The 15,612-nt window shown below is 35.8% G+C and overlaps 1 protein-coding gene across 1 annotated transcript in view; it reads left to right on the top strand.

Annotated features, from left to right (window-relative positions):
• The first annotated feature begins 2,646 nt into the window (after positions 1 to 2,646).
• Positions 2,647 to 15,612, top strand: part of LOC150105698 (uncharacterized) — a 100,945-nt gene continuing 87,979 nt past the window's right edge. The window contains exon 1 of the mRNA XM_090394532.1: positions 2,647 to 2,687. Coding sequence (XP_090250658.1) covers positions 2,647 to 2,687 — 41 coding nt within the window. The remainder of the gene's footprint in view (positions 2,688 to 15,612) is intronic.

The raw sequence follows: 15,612 nt of genomic DNA, 5'->3' as shown, positions 1-15,612 counted from the left end.
GCCACAAAATAGGCTAACTGCCCGGCGAACACACTTAACAGACACAAGACAATGGCTGCATAGCCTTAATGACTAACTTAATCCTACTTAAAAAAAAAAAAAAAAAAAAAAAAAAAAATGTATAAAACCCTTCACAGAGAGGACTTAAACCAAGATTGCTTCCTCAAGGCAAGTGAGGTGTAATGAAAATAAGCTACGAAAGTCCACATGTTGCAGATATATGAATATTAAAGAGGACACACGAACTCAATTCAGTTGTATTTTTCTGAACTGTACGATTTAACCAACAGTTCCATTTTGATAAGAGAAATAAAGTAATTTCTAGAAGAAACGGTTGCTATATATTAAAAAAAAAAATAAATATCTATATATATATATATAGATAGATATAGATAGATAGATATAGATATATATATATATATATATAGATAAATGCGTGTTCTAGAAAGAAGATATGTGTCGTACAAATTAAAACGTTTTCTTTGACTATAACTCCTATCAGAGTCGGGAGGATGACACGTATATTTAGTTGAAAAGATCCGAATCCAGTCTAGGACGTGTGTGTTTTAGGCAGGACTTGAATTTGGGTTTTCAGCAATGGAGAACATTTTATGAGAGACTTTTTTTCTTTTCTTTTTTTTTTTAACAAAGTGATTTAACCAGTTTTAGAGGAAAAGGGATTTTCCCTATATGGAAATCAGGTTCAAATTCAGGTTCCACTCAAAAAATGAAAAGACCATGAAAAGCACCTCAACTGAAGGTGAATTAGCAAGTCATGGCAGTGTTTTCGCCAACAAAAAGATCGGCCTTGAAAGAACATTTACTACAGATATAATGCATTCGTTTCACAGAGTAGTTGCATCGGAGTCATCTACACAATCAGCGATAAACCTCACGCGGAGATCAAATCTAGATTTGATAATAAAAATGAATATCGACACTTGCCTAACTCATTCGAATTAACGACCAGCAAGATCGGTTGTTGTTGTTTTTTTTATTTATTATTTATAAAGGAGCACAGTTTTATAGAGGGGGGAGAGTGCAAGCATACTTCACTGTCAATTGAATGAATCGAAATAAAAAGGAGTTAATTTTTTCTCTCTCTCGCATCTCCAAAGTATTTATAAACCTGTGGCATACGTGATCAGAAAGTGCGACAACAACAAAAAAAAAAAGGTAATGAATTACTGTATTAATTTCAGATATACTGTATTAATGTATGCTCTGCTATAAATAGTATAGTATAGAATTACATAATACATTAAGGATTGTTTCTGTGTATATTTACCACAAAAATTAATTACAAAAGATAAAATATAAGTCTGGTAGTTCGAAGAATCCTTCGATAGGAGAAAGATCCTTATGTTCGATTGTAATTACTGACTGGAAAAACTTTTTAATTGTGGGATTATAAATCTCAAATTGCCTACTTCCTCCGCCAAAAGAAAATAAGACTGGAATCGATTAAAAAAAAAATGAACTTACTGTTTCAAACAATAATACCAGTTAGGGTTGGGAACACGAGATGATATGCTGCCTTGTTCTTATTTGTCAGTTTAAAAATTAATCATCCCCAGTATATACTTACTTTCACTTCTAAGGGTGGAGACAGCTGTTTATCAGTTTTCAAAAGTACCCCCCCCTTTAATGATTAAGCCTCTGTATGAAATAACACACAAAATAAAAAAGTCAAAGGAACGGGAAGCATTTTTATTATTGCATCTTGACATAAGATGTAAGAATAATTAATACAAATTTACATAAAAGGGACTTTTATTTACAGAATTTTTTTACGCAGAGTAAGGTCACATATGATATCTAAATATTACAAGCATAAAGAGTTAATATGCAGATATGGGATCATGAATTGTAGTAAAGTAGCACAGTCTAATTATAACTGAAGTACTAGAGAACTCTATTGGGGAAGAAATGGGGGATATAAAAATGACTGTGCTACTCTACTACAATTCATAATACCATATATGTTGTTAATCCTTCTTGCCATTTTGTTTGTGCTGTAGATACTCACGGCAGGAACAGTGAAAATTCTATAAATAAGTTATTATACGTAAGCAATTTGCATGTATTAGTCGTGTAAACGAATAATTTTAGAATATGTTAAAGATATTTTAATTGGGGGGGGGTAAAAGCTAACGACGCTATAAATTAAAAACATGCTAGATATGATCGGAGAGGGGGGTAGGAATTGCTCATGTAATCAACAGTTGGTCAAATGGTAACGTATCCGCTCTCCAACCAATACACTGAGTTCGAATCCGACCATGGGCATGGATACTTGTGATTAATTATCTTTAGGTGAGAGATGAATTTTATGTTCCAATACGCAAAATGCTGTGAGATCCCCATCCTGCTTACTCTCCAATAAGTCTAAAGTGGCTGATAACCTGGACTATTGGGCGTAGGTCTGGTTTCCGTAGTGATTCTGATACAGTGGAGAGAGTGTGTCAAACGTGATATTAGGATTGTGGAAATTATGAAGAAAGACTGAGAATTTGCAGGATGCAGACACTAGCAAACAGGAGAAGGAGGGGTTGATATGATTGAGACTTACAAACTTCTGAAAGGGTTACACAGAATTTCAGTAGATGGAATTTTTCATTCTATGGAGGATGGAGAAAAGACGCGATGGCATCCATGGAAGTTGAGAATGATAGCTGTCAAGAAGGGTGAGGGCTACATTTTTCTCTCATGGGGTAGTATGACTGGAATGGACTGTCGTTGGATGTTGTGTATGCAAGTAGCCTGAATGAATTCAAGGATGTGTATGACAGGCGAATAGTATGGTCTCCCTTGATGAGTTCCTGACTCCCTGACGGTCTCTCTTATTAATAATAAGTTCCATGTGCCTCTAGAACAGAGTTTGCAGATTATCCAACCTTTAGCCCTCCAACAATACAAGTATAGTCAGAACCACAGAAGCGAGAGCCGTCATTGGCAGACTGCCAAGAAGAGTCGATTCATGTTGAAGGAGAGAAAGAAATAAGGCGATGCACGAATTGGTAAAGCACGTTATTTCGCGGAAACGCGAAATGACATGCTTTATACGTAAAATTTTCCAACTGTTATACAAGCAAAATAGTTATCACTTTAAAAACTACAATTATCATAAAAGATAAGTTAATTTTCCGATGTGTAATAATAAACATTCATCCGCAATACGGATTCATTACCCTATAATCGGAGTGGATTCTCCTTTTGACATGCGCAGAAGTGTCGAAGGGTCTCGCTGGGCGTACTATACTTGTGTACGTGCTATAGGCACAAATTTTCGTGAACAAGGTTCACATTTATAAACAAATCTCCATTTTGCATTTTAAGAAATACTCGTTCAAGTTCGCATTGCATTTGCTTCAGTGAAGGTTCCACCTATAAAAATATTTTTTCTTACTACAAATCATTTTATGTTACAATCATTTGCGAAAGGTTTTGCAGCCTTTCACGGGTTAGATCAACAAGTTGCAGAGATAATGCATCATATTTCACCCTTAGCTCATCCGTGGTGCTAATCTGGTTATTTTGAAATTAGAGCAAACATATCACTTTTTCAAGACACTTTAGGCCTCCATTAGGAATGATCTCAATCGAGATAAAAATTCATCTAACGCAGTATTTCATGTTTTGCAACTTTTTCTTTTGTTAATTTTGAAATGTTTTTTATATGATAGATGATGCAGCTTGTCCTCCATTCTCTTTAATGTACATTGTCTACTTTGAAAATTAATGGGATTTATAGACCAAAAAGTTGCAACGAGCAGTTAGATAAAAGAATATTCCAGAATGATTTTCTATAAAAATCAAGGGAAGGACTACCTTTTTATAACTTAATTCCCCCCTAGACGCAGCTAAAGAAATGAATAAATCACTGTCACATGGGGCGATGAAAATGTAGCGTTATACGCGAACGCTAATCTCCTTCTTCTATAAATAGGGCTTTGCCAATTCTACAAGAATGAGGGATGTGAAGTGTTCATATACCACAGGTTCACAACACTTTTTGAAATCGCAAATATTGTGACATTTTATATAAAAATAAATTCATCAAAATTACACAGAGTAAATAAATAATAATACAAAATCTATCAGCAGCATCCCCCCCCCCAATAAACAATATTACTGCTGATATAACAAATTATAAACACACAACAAAGAATTCCACGGTACGTATAAATAGAAGTAATATAAATGTCAGAAAAACAAAAGTAAAATTTAAACATTAAATTATGCGATGTGCATTGGTTGCGTAGCCCAAACATAGCTATACGAGTATATATTCAAAATCATGGCGCCTTGCTTAGACATTGGAATATGGATTTTAAGACTTGGAACATTTTTTTTTTTGTTTAAAAAACTGAAACAATATAAAATCTAAAGGAAGATGTGAAACGGGCTGCCTGGAAATAGGCTTCTAGGAGAATTTCATATCGAACTTATACTATGTTAGCATTTCATGAGCTCTTTTACCTAGAAAGCACATATCTTAAAACCCATTCCTCACTCCATTTCGTCCTTTTTTTCGTGAGTTAATTTTCTTTAAACTTCTTACAATAATAAATTTATGTGAATGATTTTTAATTACATAATTCGCTGTTATCTTTGGGAAGAATTTGCTAGGTATAACCACATTTATTTTAATAGAGCAAATTTGTCACCCATCCGTGATCTAGAAATCAACGTAAATTGTTTGTACTATTCTTTTATTTTTATCAATCTTTATTTTGCTAATGCTGCCGACATCTTCATTTAAATGGAGTCCCATTTTTTTCCCGTTAAAACAATATTGATGTACAAATAATTTGATACGACCAGAAGATTTTTTTAAAACTATAAAATCCGAGAAATTTCTAACAATCAACAGAACAAAAATCGAGAAATAAATATCCAATCGATTGTCTGGTGTTAATAAATAACAGCAAAGGATCACTCGCCGCTTCTTGAACTTTCTCAAGGTCCCCGTACGCTGCCCCGAGAGGACACAAAAACCCATAAAAGCCCGACTGTTTCCACTTCGTCTCCAGTTTCCCCCTTGTAGCGTCTGTGTGTGTTCTACTGCTTTTGAAGTTAGTGACTTAGATGCAGCTGGAAAACAACTCTCACAAGGAGCATCCATGAGAGGTGAGAGGTCTTATTTACTTTTAATTTGTCGGCGATTGCACATTGGAGTCTAACTAAACATTTGTGCTATTACTTCGAAATGCTTTTAACCATCTGCTTTGTTAATTTGGGAATTCAGCTCGCATTCGAATGCCTGATACTCTTTTTTTTTTTTAAAAAAAAGTGTACTGTTACAGTTCTAATAATTAATAGCCCATAGCCAAAATCGTTTCGGAAGACTGATTGATTGTATGTGTTTAAAGGTGCTCCATCATTGAAGTGGTTGGTATGCATTATAATCATATATAACATATTGTCTGTTCAGATTTTTGTATACTTTTCGTATATTCTGAAATAACTGTTTTTGTTCAACGAAGATTCTACTAATATTTTTTTTTGTCTTAACTATTATGAATTTATTCAATTTTAACGTTAGAGGGTAAACTATTAACAAATGCTTAATTCTGAAGCTAGAGCCAAACAAGACAAATGACTTCTTTTATGTGTTCGCATGCTACAATTGTTGTTTATTTTTTGTATTTAACGTTTAAAATAATTACTAATCGGAAATAATAAATGTATATACCTGATTACAGAAAAGTATTAACAACTGGGTACCACACTACAGGTTTGTTTTGATTCCTTTTTCTGCACAATGAAGCGAAATATCATTCAAAGCACAGTTGTAATGATTGGAAAGAATAAGAGTATAAAATTCCAATCGGTTGGCTAAATCGATGAGCATTAAGAACTACTACTACGTATTAACTTACTCGTATCGGATTCCCGACTACAATTATCAGGACCCACCTCTCTTATACATTGATAAACAAACAAAAAAAAAAGTTGCTGATATTTTCTGGATTCAGAAAACATTAATGAATATATCTTTTACAACCCGTAAGCTTAAAAAATAAATTAATAAATTCGTAAATGTGACATTTGACTATTGCCTGAAGAAAATAATTAGTTATTTTCCTCTCGCTCGCTCAATGTTCGTAATATAAGAAAGTACCATCTGCTCTTCTTGTATTTTTAAAACTCTTTATTGCCGGATACAGTGCGGCTGAAACTGTTATAGAAAGATGGAGAGGGATTGCCTCGTGCGGAATGGAGAAGTAATAAAGGAGGTGCACGAAATGAAGTTGATAATGTTTATATACTTAATTTTCTTAAATGTGACGCGATATTTAAAATTTATTTTTATTCCTATTGTTTTATTACTATTCAAATGTCCAATTAACTGTCTCGGTTTAGAAATGTTCTTTGCAAAGCACAAAACAGTGTGAAGGCCAGGCCTATTAATTCATCTAAACAAAATATCAGCTTCTAATCATAATACAGGACGACCTATATTCATTAAACCTGGCTTAACTTCCATAGAGTATTTCTATGTAGCCGCTAGTATTGCTATAAGCTTAATACTGTCTAAACAATTCCATTAATTATGGTAAAATTTGGTATATGGAGACATTTAAAATTCTATACGATAGATGAGTTAGATCTCTGAGATTCTTTCTGACTTCATTAAAGTCATCCAATCTCCAGAACTACTAGTATAATAATAATCCACGATATTTATAGACTTAAGGTCCCAATGCCCAATTGGCTTTAGTAACTATACTTTTAGGGTAAGGTGGTTGGTCAGTCTTATGCATATTTGACTGTAAATCGCGTGGTTATTTGCTAACTTGTCTTCAGTCGAAAAGCCCTAATTAAGGTTCTGATTCGAATCCATGTCTTTCGACCGAACAGAGGTTCCAATACTACTAGTATACTATATGTATTTCTTTTCATCTCTTCTAATACTCTAGTGGTACTAGAGAACGGAAATAAAGGTGACGTGTAATAACGCTAGATTTAAAGTGTAAGCTATACTTTTGGAAAAAAAAAAACAACTTAAGGACAGTTCCAGAGAATATGGGGAGAGTACGAAAGATAAGTTAGTTTGGTAAGCAAATGACTTGTGAATAGATATTATAGCTGTTACATCCTTTCGAACAAGTTTTCATGGGAATTTAGATACTGATTTTGGTTAACGCTGACCATGGAAATACAGTGCGATTTCAGTAACTCGATCAGCTCCCCCCATCCAAAAAGTTAACTTTTCAAATCTTTGTACTTCACCCAAACATCAATGTTAATGCATGATTCGTGAGATGCTTCACTTAATATACAAATTTCATGTAGTAGATACCGAATGCCAATGTCATGTCAGTAAACCTGAGAAAAAGTTTGGTTGGAATTTTAGTGCTGTGATGCTACTAGTTCACTATGTTAGGTTTTTCTATCGAAGAACAGAAAATTAACTAATTCACCTTCACCTGATATATAGCTTTGAAATGTTCTTCGAAAGGAAATGATACGTTCATTCCACCCAAAGTACATATTTCGAGAGAGAGAGAGAGAGCACCGATTCATTTAATGCCCCTTTTATACAAATTCTAAAATTTTAGCAAGTTGAAGAGGAGCCATCTTAGTTGTACAAACAACTCTTATCAGGCAGATTTGGGGTGAGATATCAGTTCTGAACAAGTAACTATATTGTTTTTCTATAGAAGTAACTCTTGGAGCAAAAGAACTAATTTTTCTGTATACTAAGGCCCTTTAAACTTTTTCATCTTTGGAATAATGCATTAAATGTTAAAAATAAGAAATATTAAAGGAATTATTCCAAAGATGAAACTCTCCTTAGCTGAAGATCTAAATGCTAAAAGTCCATGAAAATCTTTTTACAAGAAATATTGTTTTTTTAGCATATTTTACCTGTTACTCGCTAAAAATGATCGGAGATGAGATTCAGCCTTTGATTATGAAAAAGGGGTGGGGGAACTTTCGAATGAGAAAGAACATTATAGTATAGTCTACTATCATCAGAAAAGTTGGCATCTGATTTAGTGCTCTGTCGTGTAACTTGATTGGAGATAAGTTAGAAATAGTAACATTCTTCCGCCCTCCCCCGCTTCTAGCCCGAAAACGTTTTAGTCAGAAACTGAGACCATAAATAAAATTTAAAACTTGTGCAACTATGAGCGCCTTATGATAATTTGCAGTAATTATGTTTACTCTGGTGTCATCAAGAGTTTTCTACGGTGAAATTTTATGCAAATTCCTTCTCCAAAAACCTCAACGAAATTCTTCCACAGAGAATGGTGGATTGACTAATTCATATTCCTCCAAGCATCCAAAATATGTTTAGTGCATTTGAAATAGGGGTTCTGGGCAGGAGTTTTGCCATTATTCTTCCCAAACTAGGTTGTATTGATAGGCAGCTTAATAAAGTGATATAGTTCCGTTGATACAAGTGAGTTTCGCTATGAAGTACATTATGCAGTACCACCACTGCATGATGTAGATTAGTTGAGTATGTAAGTATGCAAGGCTTTTTAAAGTATCTGCGGTGCAAATTTAATAATTCAGTTGATTATTGTACTTATGAAAAAAAAAAAAAAAAACCGAAACCATTTTTGTGTTATATGCCTATATTAACAGTAGAATGTAGAACGTTCTTGAAGCCTCGTACTTTCCCATCAGGAAGAGTGTGATTACTCTTATTTAATCATACGATGCCTACATGGGGGAGGGAAAGGAGATCATAATGCTAAGGCACAGGGCAATGCTTGTGTATATCATAATACAAAGCCTTCTTTCTGTGCATTTTACGTCTACATGAGAACTGAAAGTAATTTTTATTTTCCATATATCAAATTACTCCTATTGCGATAACTTTGGCTACCTTAGGGCTAATCTTGTCTTGCCTCACATGATACAAATGGAATGCGAAAGAACACAAAATATACCTTCTACCATACCATAAAAAATGTGCCACTGCAGTTCAAGATAAAAATTCGGTGTGTGTGTGTTCAATGGCTCGAGTAAAAACTGCAGAATTAATTCGGCCTACAGTACAGTCTGAAAGAAGCCTAAGCAGATAAACAAAAAAAAATCCAAATCAGACTTCCTAAGAGGCAAATATAATAAGCTATCCTCCTGCTTAACTGGCAGTCGAACCTTCTAGTCCAGGGGTTCCCAACCTTTTTGTTTCCTAGAGCACATTCTAAAATACCGATAGGGCAACGGGCACCATCTATTTTTTCAAGCAAATTTTGTGAATTCTCTTGTTGAATGAATGCAACTTCGAACGCGCGTCTACTTTACATTGTATACGTTTAATAATCGTCAAGTGTCATTAACGCATGCGTCATATAGCATGCAATGAATTGTTGCGTGATGTGCACATGATTATTTCAAACTATACGGCACACGGTTGAACAGCAGTGGGCACACACACACACACACACACAAATTGATCGACGGGCGCCATGGTGCCCGAGGGCATAGGGTTGTGAACGCCTGTTCTAGTCCTTTTAAAGCTGATACGTGTAACTTCTGCCCTTTATTGTTCCTCCTCTCTCTCGCGTCCTACTAGTACCATGATGACTTTTCTCAAATTACCTTCTTCAATATGAACCTGCTCACGGCATGTCTCTACTGATCTTTCCCAAGAAAGAAAAGACATCAGAAAGATCCTTATTCGTCTTGATACTAAGTCTCCTGGGCAGAGATATCTCTTTAGCTATACTGAAACTTATGCCCCATAACTAACGCCCATTCTAATTTTGTTGGATAGATGCCAGATGGGTATGACATCTATCCAACAGAATGGCAGCAAGCCTTTCTCCGACCTCTCCGTAAAAAAGAAGATAATTGAGCCATCAAATAACTCCCCGTTCTCCAGCTTCTGTACTTTCGGAAGCGATGTCATCAATAACCAGCATCACTACCTGGAGATCTATCATTTAGCGATCAACAGTATGGATTCCACCACTACTCTTATTCTAGAGTAGGCCTCCTTGCTTACCTCTTAACAAAGACCAATGAAAGATTTGGAGAAACTCGTGGTTGTTTTTGATCGTCCTAGTATCGAGGTGTCTTCTTACCAAGCGGCCACCTATGGTCTCCCTCCTGCCCTTTGCTGGAGGTATGAAAAAGCCTGAGATACTCAATGCTGGAGTATCTCAGGCTTTTGTACACACTCTCTCTCCCTCCGATGCCTTTCTTCCTATACATAAATGACTTCTCTCTTTAACCTCAAATCCTATCAATTTTTGGTGCTGGCAGCTCTTCCTCTTCATGTGAGAAATCTTAATTGAAATGATTCAAGCTTTTAAGACATTCCATAACCAATGTCCTAAACACTGATCTCAAATTTCGCAAGTGGTATGAAGAATAAGTTAATGAATTTCTATGCTATCAAAATAGTCCTATCATATTATCGACAAAAAAGAGCCTACTTCATTTCCCCTTACAGTTCAATAATGTTGCGATCTCCAGTCAAGATTAGTTTTCTATTGGGTTGACTTTCACAACTAGCTTATCCTGGCATAAATCATACCTCACATCTATAGCGTCCTCAGACTCCAAAAGAAAAACTTACTATTCTCTTTCGTTAAAAATAGCTTCTTTTCTGCAGAACTCCTAATACTATATTAATCCCAAATCCGACAGACCTTGGAATATTTTTCTCCGATTTGGAGTGAGTGGGCCAAAAGTGGACCGAAACCTCCTAATAATTCTTGATTTTATACTGAAGAAGGCAATCTCCCTAATAAATAGACAATTCTCTCTCTCTCTCTCTCTCTCCCTCCCCATCACTTTCTTATAAGCGCTCTGTTTCTGCTGCCATTCTTACAGACAATGCTGAAATTCATGGTCGCTGCTCCACCGAACTGGCTGCCATCCTCTAATCATGTAAGAACTCTAGCAGCCACTGGCCAACATTCCTACACAGTTAAACTCCAAACTTATCATTTTGAATCCCTACTGTTTGGAAGCCTTCCCCCATATCTTTTTTTCCTAATGGATATAACCACAGTCAGCTTTTCAAGACAAATATCAACAGATTCCTTCTTTTTCCTTAACTCCTTTGCCCACTCAGAGCACCTTTGCGCGATTTGATTTGTGTGTACAAAATATTGTTTTATTCATGAAATTAGAGCAGATATTTCTGTAGTATTCCCTTGTAATAAACTGCATTATTTTTAATGCTTCAGTTGACACGACATACTGTTAAGTGGAAGAGAGGGGAGAATAACTTTCCCCTTTTATCTACCAATATGAGAGTGAAAAAAAAAAAATCAATGTGAATTAAGCCAAATTTGAGGTGGTATATGTGGTGCACGGTGTTCTTTCGGTACAAGAATACAGGCACTTTTCTTAAATGGATATCTCTTATGATTCCGCCCCCCCCCGGCTCCGGTGCGCGCTTCAGGGGCACACAAAGTAAACAAAGCATACATTTTTGAGTACGCGCATGAAAGTCGTAATTTATGGAAATTTGGGTGAATTTATAGAATGATCATGTCCATCTACCTTTCCCTAAACCTTGCCTGTCTACATCCCCCAATTCATGTTTGGAAATTTTATTAAACTGGCGAAACTAACAGTAATGTTTCTTCTCTGTATACGAAGTGTTCAGTGAATTTTACCCAAAGTTGCCTGTAACCGTTACCAACCCAGTGTACTTTGGAAGCGTCTACGCAAAATGTATTTGTGTTGTTTTCAAGATAATTAACCGCATATCATTTTGTCAAAAAAAAATAAAAATGCCCGGCATCTTTTGAATTATTCGTAGGAATTCGTTATGAAAAAAGGTTGAAAGGTAATTAAATGGTAGTGTCACTGTTTCTCCTATTTAAAATAAATGCACAACTTGATCATTTCTAAGGCCGATTTATTTTTCGTGTTACAATTAATACTTCACGAAATGGATACTCATGGTCGGAAAATATTGGAGTAGGTTCCGTGAAACATATTAAAAAGTTTTCAACCCTGGCAATTGTCCTAATATGGAAAAAGATTTATGAATTGAGTAAATTATATGATCTCGTGTATAAATCCACATGCGAAAGACCACAAAAACTGGTTCTTTCATATGTATACTTTTATCAGCTTAGCTGAGAGCAAAATGGTTTGAAAGGGGCCGTTTTTGTTCGCTTTTGAGGAATACTGTCCTTAAACCGCTTTATGAATAACTTATGTATAATTTGATCTACCATTTTACACATACTGAAATCTCTATGTCGTAGTGCTTATTATAGTTAGCATTTCATCAGCAGTATTCTAAATATCACTGATGGGAGGGAACTATTTATTTATAAATAGCTCTTTAACAGAATTTTATCTATAGAAGTAAGTGTTCCAAAATTACTAGCTTTATCAAAATTATTTAACAGTTGTTGCTGCTAAAGTGTAGTAAACAATCCTTGAGGCGTAATAACGACGTAATAAATTCTTACTTAGACTGCTTATATAATCTGAAAACTTCTATGATGCTAGGTCTTCCCCCTCCCCCAAAAAAAAGCTTATAGGTTAGATGCCAGTCACTGAGTGCTCCAAAGATTGCTAGGTCCAAATGATTCTATTCTTGGATCAGTACTATTAAGTTTAAGATTTTGAATGGTTTGAAAAGTTGCAGTATTTTCAGTAGTTCATAGATTATATAAAATTTGAGAAAGGGTGAAATTATAGTAAAATGGTTAATTATTTCCTTAAAGAAGGCACGAGGCCTAAATAACTAGAACCTATTTTAAGCCTAGGCTACTAAGGCTGGAAAGTAATTTCTAAGCACCTGCCTTCTAGCTTGTAAAATGTGTAACTTATTTCACTGATTTATGCTTCTGTGAATATATATATATATATAGTTTGAAATAAATCAAATTCTGTTAAAACTTAATTTTCCAATGTACGCTGTAAAAATACATTGAAAAAAATAAGAAATCTCAACCTGCCAGCAGAGAAAAATGCAATATTTTTATTCAAGGAAATATATTTCCGCATATATGGCAAACTATTTTTCGAAAATTTGTATTTTAAATGTAATTTTAAAAATTGATTTTAATAATGTTTCTCATACCAAAAAAAAAAAAAAAATTACGTAGGCAAACAAAGTAGTTATTTCACTTATTTACTACACCTCCAAAACATGAAGTTAGAGAAAAGACGAGCTCTGCAGAGAAAATTTACGAAGGGTGTAAAGCAACAATGCCCAATACTGACAAGTAAAGACAGGGAAGTTGTCATGTATAAGATTGATCAGATGATATACATGAATTACTGTATGCACTCTGTGTAGAATTTCAGAAAGATAGAAATTCTATGATGAAGAATATATATCGGAATCGTTCTTGAGACAGGAGGAGATCCTATAATATTTTATTACAATTCATCCAAGAAAGGTTAGAAACTACACATTTTGTTTAAAGGGATACAAAATACGGATGTGGTGAATAAAGGAGTAGGATTTATTTATTTGTTAATAAGCTGGTAGATTGTGGGAAATGCGAAGTCGGAATGAATTCGAGGCAAAATAGGATCAAATAAAGTAGTTATTTCACTTATTTATTAGCCTCCAAAACATGAGATGACTCCGGTGAAGATATTATCATTCATCTTAAAATTATAATCTTGAATACGTTAATATGAATATAAGGAATTTTACAGAAATAAATCGTATTGCGTTATTTAAAGAAATCCAGTGTTTGACACTTTGAAGTAACATTTTTTGAAGAATGCAGAGTTCTTATTATGCTCGTGTTTGATAGTGCTATAAAATGTGTATGTTAGAACGAAACTATTAATAAATAGCGCCGACATATGCCACAACTCTGATATACAACACCTACAGCTGGACATGCCATTAAAGTTTTTGATAACAAAATTTTAAATATTCTAGAGAAAAGCAATTAGTTAGTGCTTGCGATAGTTCCCTGGCTTATATAATTATAAAATCGCACCAGCAATTGCTTCAAATGAAATCGGAAACCGTTTGAAAGCGCGCAAATCAAATACCCTTATTGAAATTCTCCTGCTCATTAACTCAGTTCGAGGGTTGGGTAATGAGAGCATCTTTCTGCCAGAATGATACCTGCAGTTAGTACAACTTCGCAAGGCGGCAGGTAGATTAATCTGAGTCATTCGGTACTTATTTCAAAACTGCTGTTGAGAAATGGTACTTTATAAGGCGTGACTGTGTCATTTATCATGCACAATTTTTTACACATTTATACCAAATCTTTACTGGCTTACCTCTCTTAATACGAAACTAGACCAACATGAACACATGCAGAAAGTTGAACAGAAAGTACTTAAATTTTTATGGGAATACTGAATTTTTTTTATTTTTTAGAATACATACATGCATCCATCTTCAAGGTCTACCTTTCCTAATTGGGTTGTGGGGGGCAACAGCTGCAAGAGGAACTTCCAAGGGTCACGATCCTCTGCCACCAAGCTCAGGTGTTTTGGTGGAATTCCCAAACGTGTCCACCCAAGGTTTTGGATATAATCTATCCAGCGAGTCCTTGGCCTTCCACGTGGCCTCCCACCCTCTGGCTTGGCAAAGAGGGCCTGTTGAGGGAGCCTCTTGTGGCATTCTGACCAGGTGCCCGTACCAACGTAACTGTGATCTCTCAACACGGAGAAGCAGCGGTTGAGTATTGAGGGTTTCCCGAATTGCAGAACTTCTGACTCTGTTGAGTCTTGTCAGCCCCGCAACCCCTCGAAGGAACCTCATTTCAGCCTCTTGGATTCGTGTCCGCATTCTTTCGGTCATTACCCAACTCTGACCATAGGTGAGGATGGGGACATATTGAAGACGGCCAGCTTTGCCTTCTGGCTTAACTCCCGCTTCAATACTACTAAACGGCCAAGCTTCCGCAATATTGAGCTTGCTAAGCCAATTTGAGTATAGCTCTACGTCCCATTTTCCATCATTCGTGAATATGGACCCAAGGTATTTAAACTTCTCCACCTGCCTCATTGGACTCCACTTACATGTAGAGTGCACTGGGATGGTTGTCCTGAGACCACAAATGTTTATTTTGGCCACACTGATCTTCATTCCGGCGTCTGCACAAACAGCTACAAACCTATCCAGGGTCCACTGGAGGTCATCTGTGGAAGAGATAAGCAGAACTAGGTCATCTGCAAAAAGCAGACATCCAATGCTACATCTTCCAATTCTGACACACTCACTGCCTCGGCTGTGCCTATCAATCCAGTCCATAAATATTATGAAAAGGAGGGGGTGACAGAACACACCCTTGGCAGAGGCCAGCGGAGACTGTGAAAGGTTCAGATTTTGTGCTGTTTACCTCGACACAAAACTCTGGGCGTTCATACAGGGACTTGATGGCAGCTAATAGTTGGCCATCCACTCCATACTCCTATACTACTTGCCAAAGCTTATCCCGAGGAACCCGGTCATATGCCTTCTCCAAGTCCACAAAACATGTGTAGACATTCTTGGCATATTCCCAAGATTTCTAGACTTGCCTTAAAGTGAAGATTTAGTCAGTTGTGCTTCTACCAGGACGAAATCCACATTGTTCTTCCTGGAACTTTGACTCAACTATGCTCCTGCACCGTCGTTCCAAGCACCTAGCATATACTTTCCCAGGCGGGCTGAGCAGAGAGATGCCACGATAGTTACTGCAATCC

The sequence above is a fragment of the Typopeltis vanoorti genome, chromosome 6, assembly GCF_054136105.1.
Source record: "Typopeltis vanoorti isolate ZY-2024b chromosome 6, IOZ_Tvanoo_1.0, whole genome shotgun sequence".
NCBI lineage: Eukaryota > Metazoa > Arthropoda > Arachnida > Uropygi > Thelyphonidae > Typopeltis > Typopeltis vanoorti.
This window is presented reverse-complemented; position numbering and strand designations above follow the sequence as displayed.